The 27,636-nt window shown below is 34.8% G+C and overlaps 3 protein-coding genes across 4 annotated transcripts; 1 reads left to right on the top strand and 2 right to left on the bottom strand.

Moving 5' to 3' along the window:
• Positions 1–1,666: 1,666 nt before the first annotated feature.
• On the bottom strand, positions 1,667–2,185 carry LOC141661143 (PRA1 family protein D-like). The gene has a single exon (XM_074468128.1). It carries the CDS (start codon positions 2,183–2,185, stop codon positions 1,667–1,669), a length of 519 nt encoding a protein of 172 aa, XP_074324229.1.
• Positions 2,186–3,786: 1,601 nt separating this feature from the next.
• On the top strand, positions 3,787–5,800 carry LOC141659297 (protein ACCELERATED CELL DEATH 6-like). The gene is made up of 3 exons (XM_074466103.1): positions 3,787–4,453; positions 4,604–5,154; positions 5,264–5,800. The coding sequence occupies exons 1-3, from the start codon at positions 3,853–3,855 to the stop codon at positions 5,507–5,509; spliced, it is 1,398 nt and encodes a 465-aa protein (XP_074322204.1). The 5' UTR covers positions 3,787–3,852; the 3' UTR covers positions 5,510–5,800.
• Positions 5,801–5,929: 129 nt separating this feature from the next.
• On the bottom strand, positions 5,930–8,847 carry LOC141659299 (DNA-directed RNA polymerase V subunit 7-like). Of its 2 annotated transcripts, none has more exons than XM_074466105.1 (2): positions 8,685–8,847; positions 5,930–6,664 (listed from the first exon to the last, which is right to left on the bottom strand). In XM_074466105.1, the coding sequence occupies exon 2, from the start codon at positions 6,649–6,651 to the stop codon at positions 6,121–6,123; it is 531 nt and encodes a 176-aa protein (XP_074322206.1). In that variant the 5' UTR covers positions 6,652–6,664; positions 8,685–8,847; the 3' UTR covers positions 5,930–6,120. The 2 variants fall into 2 exon arrangements, with proteins under 2 accessions (XP_074322206.1, XP_074322205.1); XM_074466104.1 differs by lacking the exon at positions 8,685–8,847 and adding an exon at positions 7,031–7,230.
• Positions 8,848–27,636: the final 18,789 nt, after the last annotated feature.

A 27,636-nucleotide genomic window follows, 5' to 3' on the forward strand; every position in this document is an offset into this window, starting at 1 on the left:
ACAAATATACAAACATAATAACAAAATTCTTGAACAATGACCAATGTCTATGGTTCATCCGGATCCGGTGCATATCATACAGGTAAAGTTGAAATTTAAGAAAATTATATATATAAAAAACATGGAAGAAAGAGTTGGCACCAGTTTCATTTTTCAGCCATGCAGTGCAAATAGCTACTCCGAAATAATCGCCAACCACAATCTCACAACACAATGTAAATGATTCACCTAAAACTGTGCTAGATTATATTATAAACTGTTTCATAGAAGGATATAAGGGTAGCTGATATAACGAGGCAGTCACTTACTGATTTAATACTGGAACACCTAATATGATCCATTTGCAATATGGTAGTTTCAAAATCATCTCTATGTGCAGTTAGATCATACTTCCTTGACAACAAATGAACTAGTATTACCATCTGGGAGATCTAACATGCTAATATGAATGTTGGTGTTCCGGCAGTTTCAAAATCATCTCTAACTTAAGCTGGATAATACTTCACCAGCAATTGAACTTTTACTAAAATCTGGGATAACTTAAATACTAAACAACTGTGCTTGCAGAGCTATGAACTAACGAAAACCTCTTAGACAATTCAGTTGTCTAGGGTAAGGAGCTAGTTTGCCAATTCCTTAGCATTACAAGCTGACAGAGTACGGTTCTTCACTCTATAAAATAGTTTAAGCTAGTACTCACATGTAATATAGGCAGGTTTACATCTTATATCGCACACAATGCTACTATCTAGTTGTGCATAAGATATAATCAGATGACATATTAAAGGAATTCTACAATGAAAATGGCAATACATAAAAGCGAGCCATTACGAATTAACATAACTGTAGAACCATCTCTAATCTGACTCATCTTTACCATCAACAAGAGCATTAGATAGTCTATTGCCCTTTAGGAGAACATTTGATACTGTACCAGAGGAGGCCTGCTCAGGATTAGACCTAATACAGACTCACCGAAAAACCACTCTTATCAGAAGGTAGTTTATTAGTCTCGACAGGGTTTAAGATTAAACTATTGATTACACAAAAGCTGATGAAAGGTTAGGGTACCTTGTAGCACAATGGCACATCTCAGCTAACAACGTACAAGATTCAATTATACTATCCAACCAATCATACGCTGATGATAATTGGTAATTTGATATTAACAAGCTAGATTATAAGCTCCAAGTAAGATTCACTTAACTTAGGCCTCTCTAATCTCGAGAGCTCATCCCACCCAACAAAGGAGTAACATGTCTACAATAAATCGGCTTTCTACTTGTAAAAGCAGCCCCTTTCATATAAACCTAATCACTACCCTAACTGCTCAAACGATTATAAAAACCACAAACAACCACCAAACGACTCTAGTCACATTTACTAGGTGAAAAAGAACGTCACCACAAATGATAAGTACATTAACCTAATTACTACACTAAGCACTCAAACAATGGTAAAAACCACAAAGGACCACCAAACGAATATAGTCACATTAATTACGTGGAAAAGAACATCACATTCACCACATATCACAAGTACATTCTAAACATAATTATCGTTGAACTAGCACAAAACAATCACTACATAATCATCAATCAAAAACATCAATGAGTATAAAAAACACAAACAAGTATAACAATAACCCATCAACAAACAAAACTAACTAAACCGCATTATAACCCCCTCTAGGACTATCCACAACCGAAAGCAACGGGCCATACGGGGACTCCATATCATCCCCATCCTCAGGAGCTCTCAACGCGCCGTGAACACACGCCAAAACCCCACCAACCACCACCGCCACCGCCACATTCCACCAAACCCTAGTTAAAACCAACGCAACAAACGTAACAAAATACAAAAATATCAACACAACCCACTCATCAAAAACCCAATTAAACAGCAGCACGGGCTCGGCACGGAGCAGATAAAGATAAATCCAAGAAGTTATAATGATAATGAAGGTGATTATTGAAATGGGGTGGTAGATTAGGGAGAAAAAGAGGATTAGGAGGGTGATTAGGAGGTAATTGTAGCGGAAGTAATTGAGGTTTTTTTTGATACGGAAAGTTGATTCGGAGACGGAGAGGGGGAGGCTGAGGGCGGAGATTTCTAGGAAATCGTGCCAGGGGCGGAGGAGGGTGGTGATTGAGACGGTGGAGGTGGGAGATGGGGTTGACATGGTGGGTTGAGGGAGTGTTTTGGTCTTTTCAGTGTGGTTGTTTTGGGTTTTGCAGGATGAATTAATCAACGGAAAGCTTGAGCAGAGACTGTGTGTTTGTTTATACATTTTTTTATTTTTTTATGTATTTTTAGTTTAAGGAAGATGTTAGATGTTTCGAAGAAATTACCAAAAATTTTCTAAATTTATATTTTAAGTGATTAGATTTCCGCACTTCACATCAGTTCTCTAATATGATTATATATATAAACGAGGGTGTTATTTTTTTACAAAAACCAAATTTCTATTATATATTCATGAACAAATAATATCCACCGAAATTTATAATTTTAGTGTATATTGATTTTTTTTTTTTATAATAGTGGTACACCCCATTATTCAAATTAGCTTTAATAGTCAAACTATTCTAAAATGATAAATTTCTGTGCTTAACATCTATCCACGTGCATATAATTGAAAATTCATTAAAAAAATTATATACATTAATTTTCAGTTACAACAAGCAATATTTCCCTCTATTTTATATTTGAGATAGCATCCTAGTCTCGTATCGAGAATATTTGATATTTTTGTTCAGTTTATAAGTCAAAGTATTATTATTAAATGCACCAACAAATCATAATCAGGTTGGCGGCACCTGGTCCAGTAGGTTTCGACTTATTTTGTACTTGGAATCGGGACTTAATTCGATTTTGGAAAAGATTCGAAATTAGACCGGGATTGTTTCGAATAACTTTTCTGCATAAATTTCAAAGTGTTTTGACTGTATAGTTAAAATAATATATTTTTTTAATTTATACTAAAATTTATAAAAAAAAAATTAAAATAATTATTTTTATTATCCAGTCAAAATATTTTAAGGTATATATAAAAAAATCAGAATTGAATAATAAATATTAAAAATTTTAAAAAATAGAAGGAGTAATTAAAAGATGGGGAAATACGCTAGTAACACATTTATATGCATACAGAATTACAGATTAGTAATTATGTTATTTATGGGAGTTGTTGAAAGAACACATACAACTTGTTCAGGTAATGTTTAGCAAAAACGATCTGTTCAAGACAAAGTACAATATTTAACAAAGTCATTTTCAAGAAGAAATGAAAATTTTGGTACTCCATTTCACCAAAAAGGTCCTTTGGAGAAAAGCATATTCACACCCCCATAAGTCCTTTTATGCGAAAGCATCAGTCATAAGTTTCATTCTACTATTACCCAGTTTGCAAGCTAGATACATTTAATTTTTATATACATATTTGAACTGTTTCGAAAATCATGTAAAATTTCAAATATTTACGCACACGTGCCTTTGTCAAATTCCGTATATAAACAATGACAAATATATAACTGGAGTCTGGATCAAACAAATAAAAACATGAAAATTGAAACACATGCTTACCATTGTTCAATCTTTTTTATAAAATAAGAAAGAAGAAGAACAAAACAAAGATTGTGTAACATTAGTGGTAAACAAGAATACGTTAAGAATGAGTGAAATTTAAATGTCTTTTGCCTCTTTGAGGAACTGTATCTGACTTGGAAAGGGAGATAGGCACCAAAAGGTAGCTTTAGTTCTTTCACTTATATATAGCAACAATGCAGCATGCATAAGAGAGAGAAAGCTGCAAATAAACAGTCATTTATCTCTTATTAGAACAGAGAAATGGATTCTGAATTGTTTGCAGCTGCCATTTCAGGCAACAAAAATGTTCTTAAGATGAAACACAGCGTAACCGGAGTTGCAGATCAGCTAACACCAACCAAGAATACAGTTCTTCATCTCGCATCTGAATCGGGCCAAGCAGAATGTGTGGACCAGATTCTCAAAAATTATCAAGACATTTTGTGTAAAAAGAATTCAGAAGGTGAAACAGCACTTCATGTAGCTGTTCGAGGTGGACACTTGAATGTTGTTCGCCTGCTTCTTGACAAAGCTAAAGCATCATCCTCCGAGGGTTCAGAGAACAATGTTCATATGAAGCTTATTAGGATGCTGAATGATGAAAAAGAGTCGGCTCTGCACGAAGCTGTTCGACATGATTATGTGGACATTGTGAAATATTTGGTGGAAAAAGATCCAAATGATGAACATTCGCCAAATAAGCATCAAATGGCTCCGCTTTACTTGGCTACATTCAAAGGACATGTTGCCTCGGTTAAACTCATTTTCGCAAATTGCAAGAAACCGACTGGCATCAAGCCAACTGATAAGGGTCCTGATGGCAGAACACTTTTACATGCTGCTGTTATGAGCGGTTCTACAGGTACGTACGTCTTATAAAACAGAAAATACTTTCTGAGATTAGTTTTCGCATCTCAGATAAGTTTTCAGAGGTAATCTCAGGAACGTTATTCTCATACTACTTTCTAGTTATAATCGATATATGTATTGACATTTTTGTAATATTTTTCAGAGTGTGTAAGATGTATATTGAGCAAGAATTCGAATTTGACAACTGAAAAGGACAACAATGGATGGACAGCATTACATTATGCAGCTTATTTCAATTTCTCTGAAATTATAAAAGATATTACTGAACAAGAAAAATCTATAGCTTATGTAACAGACAAAACTGCTGATAGAACTGCTCTTCACATAGCAGCTAAACTTGGAAATCTTGCTGCAGTGAAACAACTTATAAAATATTGTCCCTATTCTTGTGACATGGTTGATAAAAAAGGTCGAAATATATTGCATCTCGCGGTGGAGTATAATCATAAGACTGTGATTGAATATATCTTACAACATTGTCCAATGATTCCCAGCATTCTGAATCAAAAAGATAAGTTGCTTATAGACGGAAAGTACAGCAACAACACACCTCTTCATTATGCCGCGATTCATGGCTGTTACGTGCCAGTGCTTATAAAACATAAGTTGGTACATAGAGATGCCTTAAACAAGGACAGTCTCACTCCCCTTGATCTATGCCGTCGCCATCATTCTGAAAGTGGAAGTGAACAGGTAAGAATGTAGTTTTTCCAATAGTATAAATTCAAACCTCTTTCAAAAACTATGTAGTTTGCAAAATAACTTGCCTAGTTTTTTTACTGTACATTCATTTTCTTGGCAGGAAAAAGTTGAGAATCTACTTGTACAAATAGGTGCTGCTCAGAACTTGAACCTCCATGACACACTTGATGAGTACACGCATTTGTCACGCCAAAATGCAACCGACGAGAGCCTTGAAATAACCAGGAAACTAACTAGGACACGTATGTTCATTGTTGCATTCATTGCGACAATAACATTAGCATTTGCAGCAAATTTAATCAACTTACCAGGCGGAAACATGTATCAAGATTCTCGAGTTATCTAAAATAATACCTGCATATATTCCAGTAGCTCGTAAACCTACCGGCTTCTGTCCAGCCACTTTTAATACTGACAACAAAAAGAAGGCACTTGGCGGTCCACCGGTGCTTAGTCATTGATTATGCTTTGATAATTTATTAAATGTAATGTTCAATGCAAGAGGATTTACAGAGCTTTAAAGCTGCAAATAAGGCACTTCTGATGATATTGAATGACACGTTTATAAAAGTAATTACATTCTTATTCTCTCATTCCAGTTTAAAAGATTTGGGTACAGTTCTACACAATGGCAAATGCTGCATCTGCAGTGAAGCAATTAGGAAAGCAGTCAAAGAAGTGTATGATAACCTGATTGCAACGAGCAGAGGAAGTGAAGAACAAATAGAATTAACACGGCTAAACATTTAAACTACAAAAGCTGCAATTTCAAATTAGAAGAGCTTCCATTCTAAAAGTTTTTTGTCCATAAAATGACATAACACTTAATTTAATTAAAATGCAGTAATAAAGTATTAACCCCAAATATACAGCTTAACAAGGAGATAGGAATCTACTTTCCATACATGAGTCTAGAAGTTAGATATTAAACATCCGGTGCAGGTTATATAGTAAAAACTACTCAATAGGCCCCAAGTAATCACCATCCAAGTTGGCAACGGCCTGGAATTCTCTTTCAGCCTCCATATACCTGACACCAATGACCATAACACGCAGCTTGACACCTTTCTCAATCTTTGCTGACTTCTCGCTCATAAAGATAGGATTCTCACCAGGAACGAAACTATAACCCTGCATCTTGAGATGCGAAAGATAAATGTGCTCAACTGGTCCACACCTCAGGAAAACGCCATGCTTCAGTATCTTATGGACCTCTCCTTCTAGAATTTCACCAGCAAAAGCTTTATAGGTGATGCATGAGAAGGTTACAGGAAAGAGTACGTCACCTGAGTGCTGTCTGACTTTTCCTTCTCCTATTTTGTCCAAAGTAGTGACTGCGAGAAAATAACCAAGAGTACTTGTAGCTTTCTTAGCAGAAAACTCATCCATAAGGCGGACTATTATTGCCTTCTGCAGCGCCAGTCCTTTAGCATCAAGATTCTCAGCAGGAATTATAACATTCCATTGCAACTGTGCCTTCAGAAACATTTCGGCAACAGACCTGCGACACCATGAACAATAATAATTATCATATTTATAATCATTATTATTAACATGAAAAGAGCATTTTACAAGTTGACAGCGGAGGCTAGGCAGCTAATCATGATATCTAAATTCTTCACTACACATTCTCATTTCATTAGAACCAATTTGGGCGACCGACTGTATAACACAGTATACACCAATCTGCAAGAGATTTTTGTGGCAATCATATGTTTACAATTGCATGTGAAAGACAAAAAAAAACCCTAAAAGATGATAACTGTAATGTTTATTCCTGCTAAAGATAGAGCTGATCTCAAAAGAGGGCACAATCAAAAAGTAGGGTAAAATCAGATCGTAGTGTTTGTATAGAAAGATAGATTACCCCATTTAATACAATTTAATCTATTTCACCATTCTCATTCCCACTTATAAAAGGTCAAAAGGGCGGAGGGTGCAATCTTCAGGCACCTGAAACGAGTAGATATTATAGGCAGAGTCAGAGATGGTCATAGCCAACCCTTTCCACTGCTAGTCCGCAACATATTAGATTCTTCATAGTATAGTGCTATCATGCTTATTCTTTGTTTGCAACTACAAAATGATTTTATACTTTTCTGCTTGATTACAAACAATATTTGCTCATATTTTGGAAGTTCCTTATAATTTATAACAAAGTTGACCGTGTCATCATAGATCCAACCTATAGTTGGACATCGCCATTTCACCACTTCATGATACATATCATAGTTACCGACATTACTTAAAAAATAAGACAACTTATGTAACTTTGCAGAACATAAAACATGACTGCAACATTAACCTTGGGCATATTAAGCAATTCGAGGACATTTGACTGCCTAGGGTAAAAATATTAAAAAATTTATATATGCAACTAAGCTGACATTTGAGTCAGCTTGAAACCCATAGTCTAGTTTAATAAAGAGGTTAATTACAAATACATGCTTCGACATGAAGATTGACAACTACTGAGCTACTCGACTGTCTATGACCCAACAACCTAGTTAACAACATCTAAAGCCCCAAATGTCCGAAAAATTCAACCTACTACGACAAATTAACCTTGGGCATATTAAGCAATTCGAGGACATTTGACTGCCTAGGGTATAAATATTAAAAAAATTATATATGCAACTAAGCTGACATTTGAGTCAGCTTGAAACCCACAGTCTAGTTTAATAAAGAGGTTAATTACAAATACATGCTTCAACATGAAGATTGACAACTACAGAGCTACTCGACTGTCTATGACCCAACAACCTAGTTAACAACATCTAAAGCCCCAAATGTCCGAAAAATTCAACCTACTACGACAAATTAACCTTGGGCATATTAAGCAATTCGAGGACATTTGACTGCCTAGGGTATAAATATTAAAAAAATTATATATGCAACTAAGCTGACATTTGAGTCAGCTTGAAACCCACAGTCTAGTTTAATAAAGAGGTTAATTACAAATACATGCTTCAACATGAAGATTGACAACTACAGAGCCACTCGACTGTCTATGACCCAACAACCTAGTTAACAACATCTAAAGCCCCAAATGTCCGAAAAATTTAACCTACTACGACAAATCAAACCCACTCATAATTTAGTAAAAATTTGGTCAAAGCTCAAAACCCTAAATTACAGCTAGCCAGTTACATAAATATGATAACAATTAGTACTAGCCTTTTGTCCGGAAACCCAAATTTTATTACAGCTCAAATTACACGAAACAGGTCTTATTTCGAAAAATGTAAACATTAGAGGGTTGAAGAGTAGCAAACAACAAAAAGGGGCAACCCAAAATCATAAAACATATCATTATAACAAGACATACCCACCAATAATAACACTATCAATTATCAAAATCTACTTTTTACATGCACAAATATAAAGGGCATTTACAAATAATTTTTAGGGCTAAATATAGCATGAAATCACAAGAAAAAAGAAAAGGAATTAAGGGTTTTGTAGCACGAAAAGTAAAATGGAGGTTTAGAAAAGAGAAGGTAGATACAAGAAATACTCACAGTATAGATACAGAGCCTAAATTGTGTTTGTGGGTCTCTTGCTGGAGAGCTTTGTCTTGCACAAATGGGAGCAAATCAGATGGCAAAAACACACACACTGTGTGTGTGTCACAATATTGCTAATTGCTACCTGATATTTGTTTGATATCCTGGAGCGTAAATCCGTAGACCCGAAATCCGATCCTATCCCCAAAAAAACACGAAAAACCTGATTCCAACAAAACCTCGGTTCGGTTCGGTTCGGTTCGGCCCGGCTCGCGGACATTAAATGAGCCTTTTTTCTCGAAAATCTGGCAGGCCCGAAACCTGAAAAATATGGATAAAAACCCGGATTTAACAAAGTCCGGATAAAAGTTTGGATCTAAAAAAGCCCGGTTCGACCGGGATAAAAACTCGTGTTTTTTGAAAAGCCAAATTAAAAACCAATTTTTTTATAAAAAATTTAAAAATATACAATACTTTTTATAATTTTTAAAAAATTATATTATAATATTAGAAGTAAATAACGTTAAAGTTTTCTGTTTTTTTTCATCAAATTAAAAGATATTAAAGATAATTACCACATGAATTGTAAAGTTGTAACTGTAACAGAATATTATTATTATAAATTACAAATGATGTCTTATTTAAATTTATAATTTTATATTATATAATACGTGACTATACAAAAAGTATGAATTAGGTATGTTAGTGAATCAAGAATACAAAGTGAATACAGAATAATAACAACTAACAAGTTTGTGTTTGATACTAAAACCTAGCTCACCATACCATATTTTGGACAATACAAATTGGTGTACATAATTATATAATTATAATTATTTATTATATTAAAAAATAATTATTCTTTCGGTATCTAAACTACTCTATCTGATATATTAAGATATTATTTTCTCCGGTATTTAAACTCCTCATAGTTCGAGTTATAATATAAAATTATATTTAATATATAAATAAAAAAATCTGGTTAAAGTCTGGTTCGGCCCGATCCGACCTGGCCCGCGGGCCTAAAACGTGTCTAATATTTCTTAAAAAGACCGGCCCCGCCCGATTTTTAAGAAAGCCCAGTTCAATTCATTTTCAAAAAAACCGGGTTTTTTAAAAGCCGTATAAAACCCGGCCCGATGGGCTTTTTGTGCATCTGTATAACCTTCTACTATTTTCTTCTCCACTATACTAAACATTTACGCTCACTGTTCTAAAAATTCCCAGTTCAACCGATTAATTCCCGATTAATCATTTTCAAAGTACCCGACCAATTCGATTTTTGAAATCTTATTAATCATTAAGAATTTTTCTTTTTTTGAGTATATATAATTATTTATTGAAATTAAAATAAATACTACATTAATAAATATATATTTGTTAATAAATAACTAATATAGTCATAATAATATATTAAATATAATTTACTATTATAATACATACGATTTTTACTCTGATTACTCCTTCCGATTAATCCCTGAATTTCAATTAATCTCAAATCGGTAGCTCGACATATCTTCTCCGATTATCGATTTTTACAACACCGCACTATACTAAAACAGAGTACAGTTAGACCCGGCAATTTTAGAGACGACACAAAACGATATGAAAATTTAGTGTTTGCGTTTGCCTTTGTAGTACACGACATGAAAATACACGAACACGAAAGTACATGACCGAGATATAGTGTCGGTTTTGTGTTTTTTCTGCAAGTACACGTGTAATATCCCGTAATTTTTAGAATTAAATTAATAAAAGAATAAAAAGTATTAAAATTAAATAAGGGCCGAGATTTAATATTGAATTAGACTAATTGGCCTAAAATTTGGATCAGATTTTATTACGGATAACTTGGTGGTTACAAAATAGATTTTGTATCGTTATAAATACATCTTATTCATCTTCATCGTTTTTAATATTAAAATTCGTTGGGTAAAAAATCGCAAAAATCAGCAATCTTGTAAAATTCGTAGAAAATTTATCGTAGGTCAGAATTCAATGATCCTGGACTTTTCGAAAATGTCTTTTCATTCTCTACAATTTTCGTGTTTTGTGTTTTTCAAGAAAACATCAGTTAGAGGGTCAAAAAGGTTATTATCAGATCTGATCAGATTTGAGGTAAGTTTTCGATCGATCTTACTAGTATTTTCAAAATTGTATGTCAAGCATATATATTTGATTATCAAAACTTGGGCTAAATGATGATATATTTGAAAGTAATATGTGTTATAGTATATGTATTGTTGTATATGTGTGGTGTCGAGACAATAATTTTGGATTTTTGATTTGTGCTATTATTTGTGAAAATATCGAATAAGAATTTAGGAACTTAGTCACTGAATGTAGTGACAGTTTTCTGAAAATTTTGGACCGTTATCACCAGGTTGTAGTGGTCGTGGCATGGATTATTGATTTTGAATTATTGTTGTTTATGTGCTATGTATATCGTATGTATCGAATAAGAATAAGAATGCGTATCGAAAGTGTTTGTTTCATATATCATATCGTATAGATCATCGTATTTTGTTATATGTGGACATGTTACTTGGCCAACTAGTTGGATCGATTGTTTTCTTGCTGGTTGCGTTGCTCATTACTTACAATTTCAGATTTCACCTAAAATTCGAGTTGGATAACATTGGAGTTTCGAGCACTTAGAATTTGAGTAGATAGACTTTTGGACTTCTGCTTTTAGCTACGCGTTTTGTAATAACAACCTTTGTTATAGAATTTCGGATTAATGATTGTAATTTACTTTAGTTTCGATTTAGAGTTAATTGTCCGAAAGTGCGGGCTATTACAACACGACACGACACGAAGTATACGACATAAATAAATATGATAATTAAATAATAATATTTATAATAAATATATGTATATTTATAATATATATATATATGCATATTTATTTTTAAAATAATTACTTAATTTTATATGTATATAAAGTGATCTAAATATATATTCTTAATATATTTCGTAAAAGTTTTACCTAAAAATCCTATTTATATATTTATTATTTTTTAAATATTAATTAAAAATAATATTCAATTTTACGCGAAAAATACGACACGAAACGAAAGTACACGAACACAAAATTATACAAACCCTAAACAAGTAGTCGGTTTTGTGTTTGACCTTTAAGTACATGAAATACGAAAAAACCCGACACGAAAGTATACGACACGAACGAATTGCTAGGTCTAAGGCTCTGTTTGTGTTATTCCCAAACAATGCAACAAGAATTACAGAAGGGGGGTTGAATGTAATTCTGGTTCCTTTTTCTGATTTTATAACTGTTCTTCCTTAATAATATAACTGTGCAGATTTTTCTATGTTGCGGAATGATAAAGATATGAAAATCAAACATAAAGAAATAAAACACAAGGCTTTAAAACTTTCTGGTGAATTTGAACTTATCCACCAGAGATATATATAGTAAGATGAGAACTCTGTGATGCTTGAATAACACACAGCTGCTTACAAGTGAACTTGAAGAATTACAAAGAGATGCTTAACAGATACAACCTTTTCTATCTCTCTGTAAATAATGCTTACTTTCTTAGTCATTTGTTCTACGTGCTATACTTGGTTTATATACTACTAAGTTACATGATAAAAAGACAAACAAGTAAAATAAAAATTGTTTCTAGTCTAATTTCATGCTACTTCATTACACTATCCAGCATGTTTGAATATCTTCATAATTGCATGGAAATAGTAATGCTTCTTTGTTCTCTAAATCCTGCAATTAGGCTACCACATTCCATTTGCAAACACTCGACGCATGTGACTGTTTTGTCACAGTCAACTGCACTTTTGAATATGATCATTCGTCGGGACTATGTTGGTCATCCGTCAGAATCCTTGTTGATTATATGTCGGGAGCCTTTGTAGATCATCCGTCGGGAGCCTTTCTTCCACTTGACTCTATTTCACTTATACAGAATTATAAGACATCTTATATTTACAATTAGCCAACCTATTCTCCATATCAATCTAGTAGTCAACGTGACTTAAAAGAATCCTACAATATCTACTCAATTAATACATTATTGTTTACAAACATGTGCTAAGACTTATTATTATATAAACTACACTCTCGATGGATGTTCAGTAGTCATCCTTCAGGACTATAAAGTTCATCCGTCGGGACTATTGCAGAACATCCGTCGAGAGCTACAAAACACTAAGTTAAATCTACTAAGGTATTTTGTTCAACTTATCATCAAGTTCACAACATATTCCTAACAATCTCCTCCAATTTATGTCTACTAGAATTGTAGCCACAAATTAAGAGAAACTTGATGATAACAAAACACCCTAAATGTACAGATTGAATTATGGTAGATAAAACTAGTAAGTGCTACAGTTTATTTGAAAATTGAACAAAGTAAAGTGTACAAAAAGTTCTCACAATCATTTTCAAGGTGCTCCTCTAGTCTGAGTAGATGTGATATATTTCCTTGATTGTCTTGATTTCTTCCCAAGCTTCCTGTTGTTTTCTTCTATTTGATTTTGGAGTTGTCTGTGAAATTCACGTTCTTCAGCATTTGATAGATCCAGCTTTTCTTTCATTTCCAATAGAGTCTCATTGCTTGAGATGCTCAATTGGTCATCCAGTGTGAAGAATCTCCTCACACCTTTTTCATCCATGAATTCCATCAGCCAGTAAGGCCTCAAGTGCACTCTATCTCCTGTGAAGGGAATTGATAGAGTCCTTGGGAGTGCATCTGAGGCTTTTCTGCTCCTTAGTTCTTCTATCTTCTTTAGAATTATTCTCTTGGCAGTCACATTAAATCCAAAATTTTTCTTGAAAGATGAGAAGATCTTTATCAAAATAGAACAGCTCTCTTGAAGAATCCTGTGAAGGGGCCATATGATCTCTTTCCCACCCTTGTATTTGAACACCAGTCTTTCGGGGAGATTTCTGTGAGCATCAATTGCTCTTACTTCTTCTAGCTCATCCATGTAGAGATTTATATATGAAAATTCCTTGATGTCACTGATATATAGAATATCTCCCTTGTTGACAGTTGGTTGAGTTTTGGTTAGGATTTTGGTTTTGAGACTCACAGGCTTGACCTTCTTGATTGCTCTTATCGTTGTCTTCTTTAACTTGTTGAAGATTGATAAATTGAGCTCAGAAAGAGGCAAGCTATCCCAGTCTACTGGCTCATCTTTGGGAACTATTGGCTCATCATGATAATTCCTTGTGGGATCCACCTTAAATTCCTCCTGCACAACTGAGGGCTTGGATGTTTGAGTTGTAGATGTAGACTGGTTGGGAATGTAATCCTCCATCTCATCATCACTGAAGTCTAATCTTCTTTTGACCCTGACTTTGTATCTTGGTTTCTTTGTCTATTGAGGTTCCTTGTGCATTTTCCGATCCTTAGCTTCAGCTATCACAGGTTGCTTCTTAGACATCTCAGTTGCAGTTTTCACAGCTTGAAACTTGGCTACTATAGCAGCTTGCTTTTTCTTCTGTTTGAGCTTCTTAGCTTCTAAAGCAGCTTGCTTCTTTTCTTATTTGATTCTCTCTTTTTCATCCTTTTTAGCTTTTGCAAACTGAGGGAGTCCAGCCACCACACATATTTCTTTCCCATTCCCGTAGATCTTAGAAATTCTTATCTTTAGTACAGAGTTAGTTGGATCCTTGAAGAATACAATGGACCTTGCCAACAACTTCTTTTCATCTGGTCGTGGAGTCTCAAATATAAGATCCAAGGGGTTTTTGTCAGATGACTTTGGATAATTTCTTTTGGGCTTCAAGACCAAGTTGGCTTTTGGAGACTTTATACATGAATGTTGGCCCTTTTCCATATTACCCAGACTCATTTCATTCACTGAGATTTGCTTGACTTGAGATAGGTGATGAAAAATCTTATCTGGTTTCTCTATTTGACCGAATTTATGCTCAATCTTCTTGTCAAACTCCTCCCATATTTCATTCAGTTCAGCTTTCTTGATATTGATCAAATCTATACTGTCCATCACTAGTGGCTTAGTGAAGGTGATTTCTGGAACAATTACCTTGCTGACATTTATCTTCAGCAATGTCTCCCCCTCACTTGCAGCACCTTGACTAACTGAGGTAATTGAGCATTTCTCCCCCTTTTTGTTAGCATCAAGTTGAGAAGTTTTAGGTTTGGTATGTGCAGCCACCAGCTGTTGAAGAAGCATAGTTTGATGAGCTTGATTGAGTCTGATTTTAGTGAGCTCACTCTCTAAGTTAATCACCCTTCTGCTAACAGCTTTAATTTTGGAGTTTATTTCAGACTCCCTCATGAGTCTTTGATGTAGATCTCTCATTATAGCTTCAGGAAGCTTAGACTCCAGTCTGTCAGATACATCCCATTTGATATCAGCTATGGAGGCTTTGAGTGCATCTACCTCCAGAGTCTGTTTGAGATTTGATATTTGATGTAATTGAAAGGAGTTGAGATGAACTTGTAGCCGACTTTTGGTGTTGGCATCTGTGGAGGCTTGAAGAGATGTATTGGTCTGTTTGATGAGAGAGATCAGGGTTGACTTGAAATGATGCTCACTGCATTCTTTGCTAAACATCCATGATGGAGTGTTTGCATTCCTGCTTGAACCAACTTCTCCCCCTAAATCCATTGGCTCCTCTTCATCATCTCCACCACTGTCTCCAAATTCACCACTGAGAGAATCAGAATCTACACTAGTTGTGATAGGCAAGGCATTGACTACATCCTTGGCACTTTGCATAGAAGCAGTTGTGTGCACCAGATTCAAAGTTCTCTCAGCTGCCTCATTGCCCTGTTCAGCTAGAAGTTGATAAGCTGTAATAGGATGGGTAAATGCCTCAACATCAAAAGAAACAGAATTTAAGACAGCTTGATAATCTTGATGTAATAGCTATTTCCTGTCAGCTTCATTGACATCCATTAACTCACTAACAATAAGCTCTTCCCAAACTTCAGTACTTGCATTTCTCTCATATTCTCTATATTCTTGCATCAAGGGCTCCCCTTGGCCCACCACCCTCACACCCTCACCTTTACCTTCTAAGGTGGAACTCCCCTCACTCACTTTTTCCAGGCTGGAAGAAATAGCCTGCATATGTTCTCTCTTTTCCTCTCCTTTTGCCTGAGAGCAACTCAGCCTCTCACTCTGTTCACTCCCTTCCCTCAATCCTAGGAGTGATTGTACAACTACTAGCTCATCTACACTTATAATAATTATTGAAAATTCAGCTTGTGTAGTGAGTACCGATGGATGAGGAGCATCCATCGGGGTAGTAGTTAGGATAGTCGACGGATGACTGCTGTTAGGCACATCCGTCAGGATACAATCAGTGGCCGATGGATGAAGAATATCCATCGGAGTAGAGGAAATGATAGAGTTTGAAGTAGAAACTATTATGGACTATGTGCATATTGATGATAATTTAGGCACAGAAGTCTCAATAGTTCCTGAAAGAATTAGCAAGTGAGCCAACAGATCATCTAGAAGATGATGCTCACTTGCACTGAATTTTGGCTTCTCCAACAGAGTTAAGGAGGGATAATCATGAATTGATGTATGAATCATATCAACATCCATAGAATTGATGGGAGAGTTTTGTGTATCTAGTGTGTGTGAGATATTTATAGTTAGGGATTTTGGTTGTGACTCCACATTTATTGGAGCCACATCAAACTGAGTTCGAGAAGGTGCAATGAATGAGCCTTTAGCTGCAGTTTGCACTGTGTGTGATCCCTATGCATCCCCAAGTTTTCTAAACTTTTTCTTTCTTATATAAGTCTGGGGTGAGTCTGTGTCCCTACCCTTTTGGCCTGTGCTCCTGGTTGGGAGCTTGTTTCAATAGTAGCATTCTTTTGGGAGGATGAAACTAGAAATATGCTAATTTCCTTATTAAGCAGCACAGTTTGTTGGGAAACTATGGTGTGGCTAGGTTTGGGTACACTCACCTCACATCCTTATTCTTAGGGCTTCTTTGATGTTCACCCTGTCCCTCACCAATCTCACCCCATTTCACACTCCCCTCTTTGTTTTTGGTAGATTTTGAAACTGACATCTTTTGAGAGACACCGGAGTGTGGTTTCTTTGATTTAGATTTTGAAGGTTTGGATTTTGTGGCTTGGGTAGGCATCTATTGGGTCATTGACACAGATGCCATAGCCACAGTCAAGGGCAAAGAAACTTGAGAGGTAGAAGGAGTAGGGACATAAGTATTTACCTCACTTACCTGAGGGCCCTCCATGATAAACAAATAAACAAGGGGCACCTCCTTGTGATGATCAACTCTGTTTAAATATGAAATTATTCTTCTTTCTTGAACCCAACAATCCAGTTTTTTGGTTGGGTTCTCAATCACAAGATCCTCACAAATATGGTTAGCAATAATCATAAAGAATCTAGCATAATAAACTTGCCTAGATCTCTTTTTAATCTCCCCTAACTTGTAGCCTACCTCAAACATGATAGCATCACTAAAATTATAGTAATTATCAGTAAGCATCATGTAGAGCATATTAAGCATAACAGTATAGATAGAATCAAAGTTACTACATCGCACAGAAAGCTCCACTCTTTCCTAAGACCTAGCCTCCTAATTTCACTTAATTTAGTGGTCGGAAGTGCGTAGCCAATAGAATTAAGAAAGTTAACTAAATCAGCATCTGTGTGTGGTTTAGTGTTTTTAGGAATTTTAAAGCATGCTTGGATAGTATCATTGTTAATGCAAAATTCCTTACCTTTAATGGAGAGAGTTATGGTTTTGTCAGTTTCCTGATGTTGGGTTTTGAGCACATAAACGCAATGTAAATAGTAATTAAAACGTGAAAAATTAGAGTTTTCGAAACCCACCACATGATCCATTCAAAAAAATAGATATTTAAATCATAGATCAGATTGTTTACCTTAAGAATCTTTACGATTATGGTTGTCAAAAGGAGATCTTAGCTTTAACCGAAAACCACGTATCTCGCCTTAACGATCTACGCCGTGGAGGTATCCACATGAAAACTGGTACGGAGGAGGCGTGTACTAGCACGAAGAACGGACATGTTTTCCCCTCTCACTCTCTCACCTTTAGCTGCTAGGGTTTTATGTCTTTATCTCATAAAAACGTAACTCTAATTTTAGCCTTAAGGATGTTTATATAGAGAGGCCAAAAACCGTCCTAACCCTAATCCAAGTTAGATTTTATTAAAATCCGAAATTCTATTTATTTAATAATTAAGTTTAACTCAATCACTAAATAAAAACTGAATTTCAGATTTAATAATATACAAATTCGAAATTTATTCATCCCATTAATTAAGTCCAACTTAATTAATAATAAATAATTCAAATTTCCTTTTTTTTAATTCAAATCCGAACTTGAATTAAATATTCCTCCATGCTTTCTTTGTGCGACCCTATAGGTTATTATTACGTTGACAATAATTTAAATATCTTATATTTAAATTATAAATAATGAGTGGCATCTAGTAATACATCATTGCTACCCAAGTAATAATAATTAAATCGGTGATCGATTAAACCTTTCGTGAATAATGTACAATGTAATATAATCCCTTTAACCAAATATTATAGATTAAACTAGAGGCATGTAATGTGTCATCCTCATCATAGTTTAATCCAAGTTTCCTTGATCAATGAGTAGACTATCATATCAAATCAATATTTGAGCGTGGCCACGCATTTCATAGTCTAGCTCACACAAGAGGCCAATAATATCACTCCTAAAATAGGAGGGGTTAAATCCCATCTATATCATTCATATTTCTCATACGATTCATAATATACCCAATTACCTGGTCAAGGATAACTTTTAATGGAATCAATGTATATTAATTCTCGTATAAAAATATAATGACTTCAGGTCTAAGGACCATTACATCATTATCACTGTGAGAATTACTTATGACACAACAGACATGTAGAATCTCACATTGGGTCTGTCCAGCACCATGTACATATACATTTGCCTGTGTTTTTTACTTTAGTATCACTATACATATGATGAATGAGATGTGATCATCAGTCAACAAACACACCAATCTTAATGCATTATTATTGTCCCTTAATAATAATACCCGGCTAGGGACCTTTAGGAATATTGATACTATTCTCATAATCTCATTTCTAAGTCATATACTTAGAGAGGCTTTTGCTCAAATGAGAACTTTTTAAAATGAGAACTATGAGAACCGGTAATTTTTATAGTCCAATTTGGTGATTTTATAAAATTTAAAATTTTTGTTTTGCACAAAATCACTAATTTACCATATTCGAAATTTCAACTTTTCAAAAAATCACCAATTTTAACTACATAAATCACCAGTTCTCACGGTTCTCATTTTAAGAAGTTCTCAATGGAGCGCGACCCTACTTAGAGATATAGAATTGCATATCATATTCCAAGAACATTTATTAATCTAACATTTATATCGCAGTAAATTAAGAATTAATAAACTATAAAGGGAATAATCGATAGAACATAAACATTAATAATCCTTATTTCTTAAACTAAAACATCATAGTGTTGTCTCTAGGGCACAAACACTAATAATCTCCCACTTGCACTAGAGCCAATCACCCATGTATCTAATACTCATGGAACTAGTATGACCGTCGTGCTTATGCTGCGACAAAGCCTTAGTCAGTGGGTCTGCAACCCTATCATTACTATGCACTTTACATTTATATCTCCTTGATCATTAATCTCATTAATAAGGTAATATCGCTTAAGGACATGCCTAAACAGTCTCCTTGGCTGTTTCAAATCAATATATCCGGCTTCCATAGAATCATCAATGTTCTTGTTGTGAGCTATTCAAGCTAACATCAATTATATTTAGACAAAACACAAACCAGGCATAGACAAATAATTACCCTTGTCTATCCATAAATTAGGTTAAGAAACTAGTATCAGTATAACCCTTTACAACTAGTTCCCTATCTTCTCCTTATACCAAAAATAAATCTTTAGTCCTCTTTAAGTACTTAAGAATATTCTTGACAACTATCCAGTGACCCTCACCTGGATTAGACTGGTATCTGTTCGTCATGCTCAAAGCATACGAAATATCAGGACAAGTACATATCATTGCATACATTATATATCAAATTGTCGAAGCATATGGAGCTTTTCTAAGATGACCCTTATCATCTAATGATTTAGGGCAGTTATCCTATGAGATCACTATCTCATGAGACATCGAAACATATCCTTTCTTTGTCTCTTACATTATAAAATACTTTATCAATGTATGTACTCCGACTAGGTTGATTAATCTCTTCGATCTATCTCTATAGATCTTGATTCCTAATATATAGGTAGCATCGCTTAAGTTTTTCATCGAGAAACTATTTCTCAACCAAGTCTTAACAGCCTGTAGAGATGGTATGTCATTCCATATCTGTTATATGTCATCTACATATAATACTAGGAATGTCATTTGGCTCCCACTAACCTTCTTGCAAACACATCCTTTTGCCAAATCTCATAGTCAAATCAAGCAACTATTGCTAACAAAATTATGATGGACTTGACCATATCAACTGGTGAAAAAGTCTCATCATAGTATATACCATGAATTTGTTTGAAACCTTTTGCCACTAGTCGCACCTTATAGGTTTGTACTTTACCATCCATGTCAGTTTTCTTCTTGAAAATCCACTTGCACCCTATAGGTTTTACCCCTTCGAGTGGATCAACTAAAGTCAATAAAAATATCAAGTCGGTCACTTGTTTCGTCCAAATATATCAAGTATATCATTACTTTCCAGTTTGACTCAATTTGATCATTAATTTGAAATTTTGTATCAAATAAAGCATCTTCCGATGACTAAATCAATACAAAATTTTAACTTTTAAATAACTAAATTGATATAAAATTTCAAACTGGTAACCAAATTGAGTCAAACTGGAAAGTAATGACCTATTTGATACATTTGGATGAAATGAGTGATCAGTTTGATATTTTTTCCCTTTATTTTGATACATGGATTCCATCTCGGATATCTTGGCCTCCAGCCATCTCTCGGAATTTGGACTGTTCGTAGCATCTTGGTAGGTGAGAGGCTTATCATTATCCGTAAGCATCACATCACCATCTTGAGTCAAAAGAAATCCATAATTTCTCCTGAGCTCATGGTGAATCCAACTAGATCTACGAATAACCTGTTTTTCTTGAACATGATTACTTTCAACATTTTGATATACATCCTGATCTTATTCCAACTCTGGTTCAATGTTATCATGTGGTTCTCGATCTTCATCGAGATGTATTATCCTCCCACTGATTTTCTTAGAAAGTAGTTCTCCCTCAAGAAATAGAGCGGCCCGAGCAACAAACATTTTGTTCTCGTAAGGATTATGAAAACTATATCCTAGTCTCACTTGGGTATCCCACAAAATAGCATCTATCTAATTTCGGTCCAATCTTGTCAGAGGCTAAACATTTTACAAACGCTTCACGTCCCCAAATTTTCATAAATGACATGCTATGACATTTATCAGTCCATATCTCATACGAAGTATTTTGAACCGCTTTAGTCGGAACTTTATTAAGTGTATATGTAGCCGTTTCTGGAGCATAACCCCAGAAACCGAGTGAAAAATCAGCTTGACTCATCATCGATCGCACTATGTCCAACAAGGTACGATTTCTCCTCTCAGAATCCCTATTCCATTGAGGTGTTCCAGAAGGAGTAAGTTATTATATACTATCACAATCCTTCAAGAAACTCTTGAAATTGAGGCTTAAGTATTCTCCTCCACGATCTGATCGTAGAACTTTTATACTTTCCTTTGTTTGCTTTTCTACTTCGACCTTATATTCTTTGAACACTTTAAAAGAATCAGATTTGTTCTTCATAAGGCATACATATATATATATATATATATATATATCTACTTAAGTCATTAGTAAACATTATGAAGTAGTATAAGCCACCCCTTGCCATCATACGCATTCGACCACATACATCATTATGTATAAGTCCTAATAGTTCGGTGGCCCTTTCAACTGATCAGGTAAAAGAAGCTTTAGTCATTTTGCCAATGAGACAAAATTCGCCTCTTCCGTATGATTCAAAATCAAACTTATCCAAGTATTTATCTATATGTAACTCTAAAAAGCATTTCTCATTAATATGGCTTAACGACAATGCTAGAGGTAATGTTGATTTGAGTTAACTTAAAACATATAAATTGTTAACTAATTGTGCAACATAATAAGTCTTATCATTGAAATAGAATAAACAACTATTGTTTATTTAATTAAAATGAAAACCTTTCTTGTCCTGACAAGAAATTGACTTAATGTATCCGCTAAAGGCAGGCATGTAATAACAATTTATCAATTTCTCAATCTCGCCTTATGGGCAAAATTAGGTATCGAGTTCCTTCAACTAGTGCAACAACTTTTGCTCCAATTATAACCCAATACCTGAAGCTTGACCATTGCTAGTATTCTCCTTTAGATCTTCTAAATAAACTCGACAATTTAACTTCCATTCATCCAGTTATTTCCACAGAAATGACAATCATCTCCTTTAGCAACACCACTATTAGGCTTCAAAAGCCCTTTGGGATTGGACTTTGGTTTGGCACCGAATAAGATCAAACCTTCACCTTGCCTGTCCACTTTCCTTTCCCATTTGCATTCCATGCGTACATCATCAATATGAACGTAATTCATGCATTTATCGTGTTATTTTCAGCAGTTCTAAACATGCTTAACAACTCAGTGAGTGTTCTGTCTATCTTATTCCTTTTGTTCTTAACAAACTGAGAATAAAAGTTGTTCAAAGATCGTTTGATCAAATCAAGCTGAGTCTCTAGACCATTCTTGAAACCCAAAATATCAAGGTACATATGCCTATCACCTTTAGAACATGTGGTCCAACCAGATATGATTCCCCCATTAATGCAAAAGTATGGTGCCTTATTATTGTCAAATCTTTTTGACGAGCCTATCCTTCAAACATCCTTTGACAGTGCTCAATCATATTATAAGCATCATTATGCTATTATTGCTTCTAAAGCTCAGCACTCATAATTACAAGCATGAGACATGAAACATCAGTTGCATAATCAATTTGCTTCTGGTAAGCATTTTGTTCAACACATGTTTCATTCTCAGCTAGAAGAAATAAGGGAGGGGTTTGAGTGGCATCCTTGAACCTGAGGATAATCCTCAAGTTCCCATGTCAATTGAGGAAATTATTTCATATCAGCTTGTCCTTCTCAGGGACTATTACATAGAGATGTTATTTATGTTATTTGTCATTTGATATCTACAATATTGAAGTGCATAAAATGACTTAATATACAAATGATCATTAAATTATGTTCAAGTGATTATTCATATATATATATATATACACAATATATATCTCCCACTATTTTTATCAAATCAATAGCCCTAACTATTAATTCGGAAAGAATATCTTCTATATCCTTTCTAGTGAGCCAAGATCCATATTTCACTATGCGTTAGGTCAACTCCGTCTTTTCTCCTAAAACATGATTATTTAGGTAGACAACATTTGTCAATTATATCAACTATATAACTCTTGGATAGTTTGGTAGAATAACATCTGTTCATATTTATCTAATACATCTCGCCAAACTCTATGGCTCAAAGTTCACAATCCTATTGTTAGGAATATGTGTATTAGTTTGATGATAAGTTAAACAAAACACTTAAGTAGAAATCTAGTATTTGTAACCTCAACGGATAAGACCATTTTGGCTATCCGTTGAATGAGTAGCTTTACTTAAAAATAAGTTTATTATTGTAGCACATTTCATTCTCTGTATTTAAGTTGTAATTCTTAGATGTTGTGGGAAATTATCAGTCATGTTGACTAATAGTGGATATGCAAATAGGAGGGATAATTATAAATATTTCATGCCTTGTAATTTTGTATAAGTGAAGTAGTATCAACTGATATTAAAGGCCTTCAACGGATGAGAAACAAAGCTTCAACGGATGTCTCTAAAGCTTCAACGGATAACATCCATCAACGGATGAGTGCTTTAACGGATAAAGCTTCAACTGCTAATGCATCAACGGATAAAGCTTCAATGGATAAAATCATCAACGGATGAAAGCTTCAACGGATGCTTAGTTCAATAGCAGTTGATAGTGACAATTCATAAGCTGACAGAGGCACATGGGTTGACAGAGACAAACTGGAATGTGGCAGCCTCTAGGAGGAATCAAGAAAATGCAGCATTTCCATTCTGGTGCAAACAAGGAAGTATTCAAAGATTCACAGCTAAACCTAAATTGCATTGGATAGAGAAATGAAGAAGAAACATGTGAAGAATCTTTTAATTGTATTTTACAGTTTTGTCTTCACTTGTAAACTTGGTAATATATAAACCAAGTAGCAGCTAGTAATTAGATGGTGAATTTTCCAGAGCTGTTTAGAAAAATCCCGAGAGAAAATCATCTAGTTTGTACTAGGACGCAGCTGTGAATTAATTCTTTAAATCACATATTTTCTGAAATAACACATCTCTGGTGGAACAACAAATCCACCAGAAAAGTTTTTAAGTTCTTTGTGTTCTTTACATTTGTGTTTGAATATATATATATATATATATATATATATATCTGTCTGTATTAGCTTCAAGCAATTCACACACATTTGTTCATTTAAACACTTAGCCTTAGAAACTACTCAAAACTTGAAAAAGTTTTGAGATTTACATTCAACCCCCCTTCTGTAAATCTCATTGTTAGTCCACTGGGAATAACAATTGGTATCAGAGCAAGCTCTTAACTTACAAAGAGTTTAAAGATCTATTCTACTAACATCATTAGTCAGAAGAATCCTCCTGCTACCATCATAAGTAGGAAGGATATTGGTATAAAGATTCCAGTCCTGGAAAAAGATAACTATCATCACTGGAAAGTGAAGATGCATTTACATCTACTCTCTCACGATGAAAGCTACATCAACTGCATTGAAAATGGCCCTCATATCCCTCACAAGGTGGCTACAGCTGCTACTGTAACAGTTGATGTTGGACAGTCCATTCCCAAGCCAAAAGCAGAATGGACTATTGAAGATATTGAAGAGATTCGCAAGGACAAGAAAGCCATGAACATTCTGTTTAATGGCTTAGATCAAGATATGTTTGACAATGTCATTAATAGCCAAACTGTAAAGAAAGTTTGGGATACTGTGCAAATCATCTGTGAAGGTACTGAGCAGGTTAGAGAGAACAAAATGCAGCTTCTCATTCAACAGTATGAATATTTTTATTTTGAAGAAGGAGAATCATTAAATGATACCTTCAACAGATTTCAGAAACTGTTAAATGGATTGAAGCTGTATGGTAGAGTGTACCAAGTTAAGAACTCCAACTTAAAATTTCTGAGGTCTCTACCAAATGAATGGAAGCCTATGACTGTTTCTCTAAGAAATTCTCAAGATTATAAGAACTTCACACTTGAAAGATTATATGGAATTTTGAAGACTTATGAACTTGAGATGGAGCAAGATGAGCTGTTGGAAAAGGGAAAGAGAAAAGGAGGATCAGTTGCACTTGTAGCTGACAATGAGAAGATTGAAGCCAGGAATGAGGAAAAGACAATGCCAAGTCTCAAAATTGGCACAAGCAAATTAGAATCAAGCAAGGGAAAGGAGCAAGTAGCTGAGGATGAAGACAATTCCAGTCAAGATGACTCTGATGATGTTGATGAACATCTGGCTTTTCTGTCCAGGAGGTTTGCAAAGATGAAATTCAGGAAAAATGCAAAATTCACTAAGTCAAACAAGAACATGGTAGACAAATCTAAGTTCAAATGTTTTAACTGTGGCTTAAGTGGACACTTTGCAAATGAGTGCAGAAAGCCATCCTCTGATAAGAAGAAATTTGAGCAAGTTGATTATAAAAAGAAATATTTCGATTTGCTCAAACAAAAGGAAAGAGCTTTTCTGACTCAAGATGATTGGGCAGCAGATGGAGCCAATGAAGATGATGATATGGAATATGTCAACCTAGCCCTGATGGCTAATTCTGATGAAAATGAAACTAGTTCATCAAGCAACCAGGTAATTACTACTGATCTCTCTCAGCTTTCTAAGATTGAATGCAATGAAGCCATAAATGATATGTCCAATGAATTATATCATTTGCGTGTTTCCCTTAAATCACTAGCTAAAGAAAACACAAGAATCAAAGAGAATAACTTGTTTTTAAGTGATAGGAATGCTGTGTTAGAGGATCAGGTAATTGAGCTTGAAAAGATTAAAATTAAATGCTTGACTGTTGAGAGTGAACTGGAAGAAGCTGTTAAGAAAGTAGAAATTCTTTCTAAACAGTTAGAAAGTGAGCAAGAGGTAATCAAGGCTTGGAAAACATCTAGGGATGTTAGTGCTCAGATTGTCAAGGTTCAGGGAATTGAATCATTCTGTGAGAGTGCCTGGAAGAAAAACAAAAAGGAGTTAGAATTAATTGATGGATTGTCAACGGATGTGGAATCAACGGATGATGAAAGTTATCCGTTGAAGGAAGAAAAAGAGCATCTGTTGAAGGCTCATCAATTAAAACAGGCAAGTGATTCTAAAAAGAAAAATCTCAATAAGAAGGTTGGTTCAACTTTCAAGAACTTTGTCAAAGAAGGAGCTAGCACATCCAAAGATGCCAGTAAGGTGAATATAGGACACATGACTTTAGATCAGTTGAAAAATAGGCTTAAGTTGGTTGAGGATAAAAAGGAAACTAAAAGAAAATCTAATAGAAATGGGAAGGTAGGGATTAACAAACACAACAATTACACACCTGATAAGTATGCTCCTAGAAAAAGCTGTGTGCATTATAAAAGTGTTAATCATCTATCTGATAACTGCAAATCTGTTAAGAATGCTCCCATGCCTTTAACTCCCTCCATGCCTAACATGTCTATGTCACCTCTGCATGCTATGCCTGTTATGTCTCATCAGAATCCTCATGCATATTTTGCAAACATGCCATATGTTAATAATCCTTATTTTACTGTATTCAGTATGCCTCAGATGCCATACAACATGCCTATGTGGAATAATATGTTTGCACAATCCATGCCTTATAAAATTCAACCAAATGTGCTAAATGATTCTGTGACTAACCCTACACTTCAACCAACTACATCTGAGACCAAGGTTGACCCAAAGTTACCTAAGTCAAAAGATGCAGGAGGAATGAAGTCTAGGAAAAAGACTAACAAGGCTGGACCCAAGGAAACTTGGGTACCAAAATCAACTTGATTGATTTTGTTGTGTGCAGGGAAAAAGAAGGAATCTATGGTACTTGGACAGTGGTTGTTCAAGACACATGACAGGAGATTTCACCCTGCTCACAGAGTTCAAGGAGAAAGCTGGCCCTAGCATAACCTTTGGAGATGACAGCAAAGGGTTCACTATGGGATATGGCTTGATTTCAAAAGAAAATGTCATCATTGATGAAGTTGCATTAGTTGATGGTCTCAAACACAATCTATTGAGCATCAGTCAACTATGTGACAGAGGGAATACTGTTTCCTTCAATTCTGAAGCCTGTGTTGTCACAAGTAAGAAGGACAACAAAGTGGTTCTAACTGGAGTTAGAAAAGGGAATGTGTACTTAGCTGACTTCAACTCTACAGATTCAGAATCAATTACTTGTCTTCTCAGCAAAGCAAGTCCAGATGAAAGTTGGCTATGGCACAAGAAGCTGTCCCATTTGAATTTCAAGATAATGAATGATCTAGTCAAAAAGGACTTAGTTAGAGGAATCCCTCTAGTGGAATTCACAAGGGATGGACTGTGTGATGCTTGTCAGAAAGGAAAGCAAAAGAAAGCATCATTCAGTAAGAAGCTTGAATCAGTAATTGATGAACCATTACAACTGCTACACATGGATCTTTTTGGACCAGTCAATGTATTGTCAATTTCAAGGAAAAGATATTGCGTAGTGATTGTAGATGATTTCTCAAAGTTTTCATGG

The sequence above is a fragment of the Apium graveolens genome, chromosome 5, assembly GCF_009905375.1.
Source record: "Apium graveolens cultivar Ventura chromosome 5, ASM990537v1, whole genome shotgun sequence".
Classification (NCBI taxonomy): Eukaryota; Viridiplantae; Streptophyta; class Magnoliopsida; order Apiales; family Apiaceae; genus Apium; species Apium graveolens.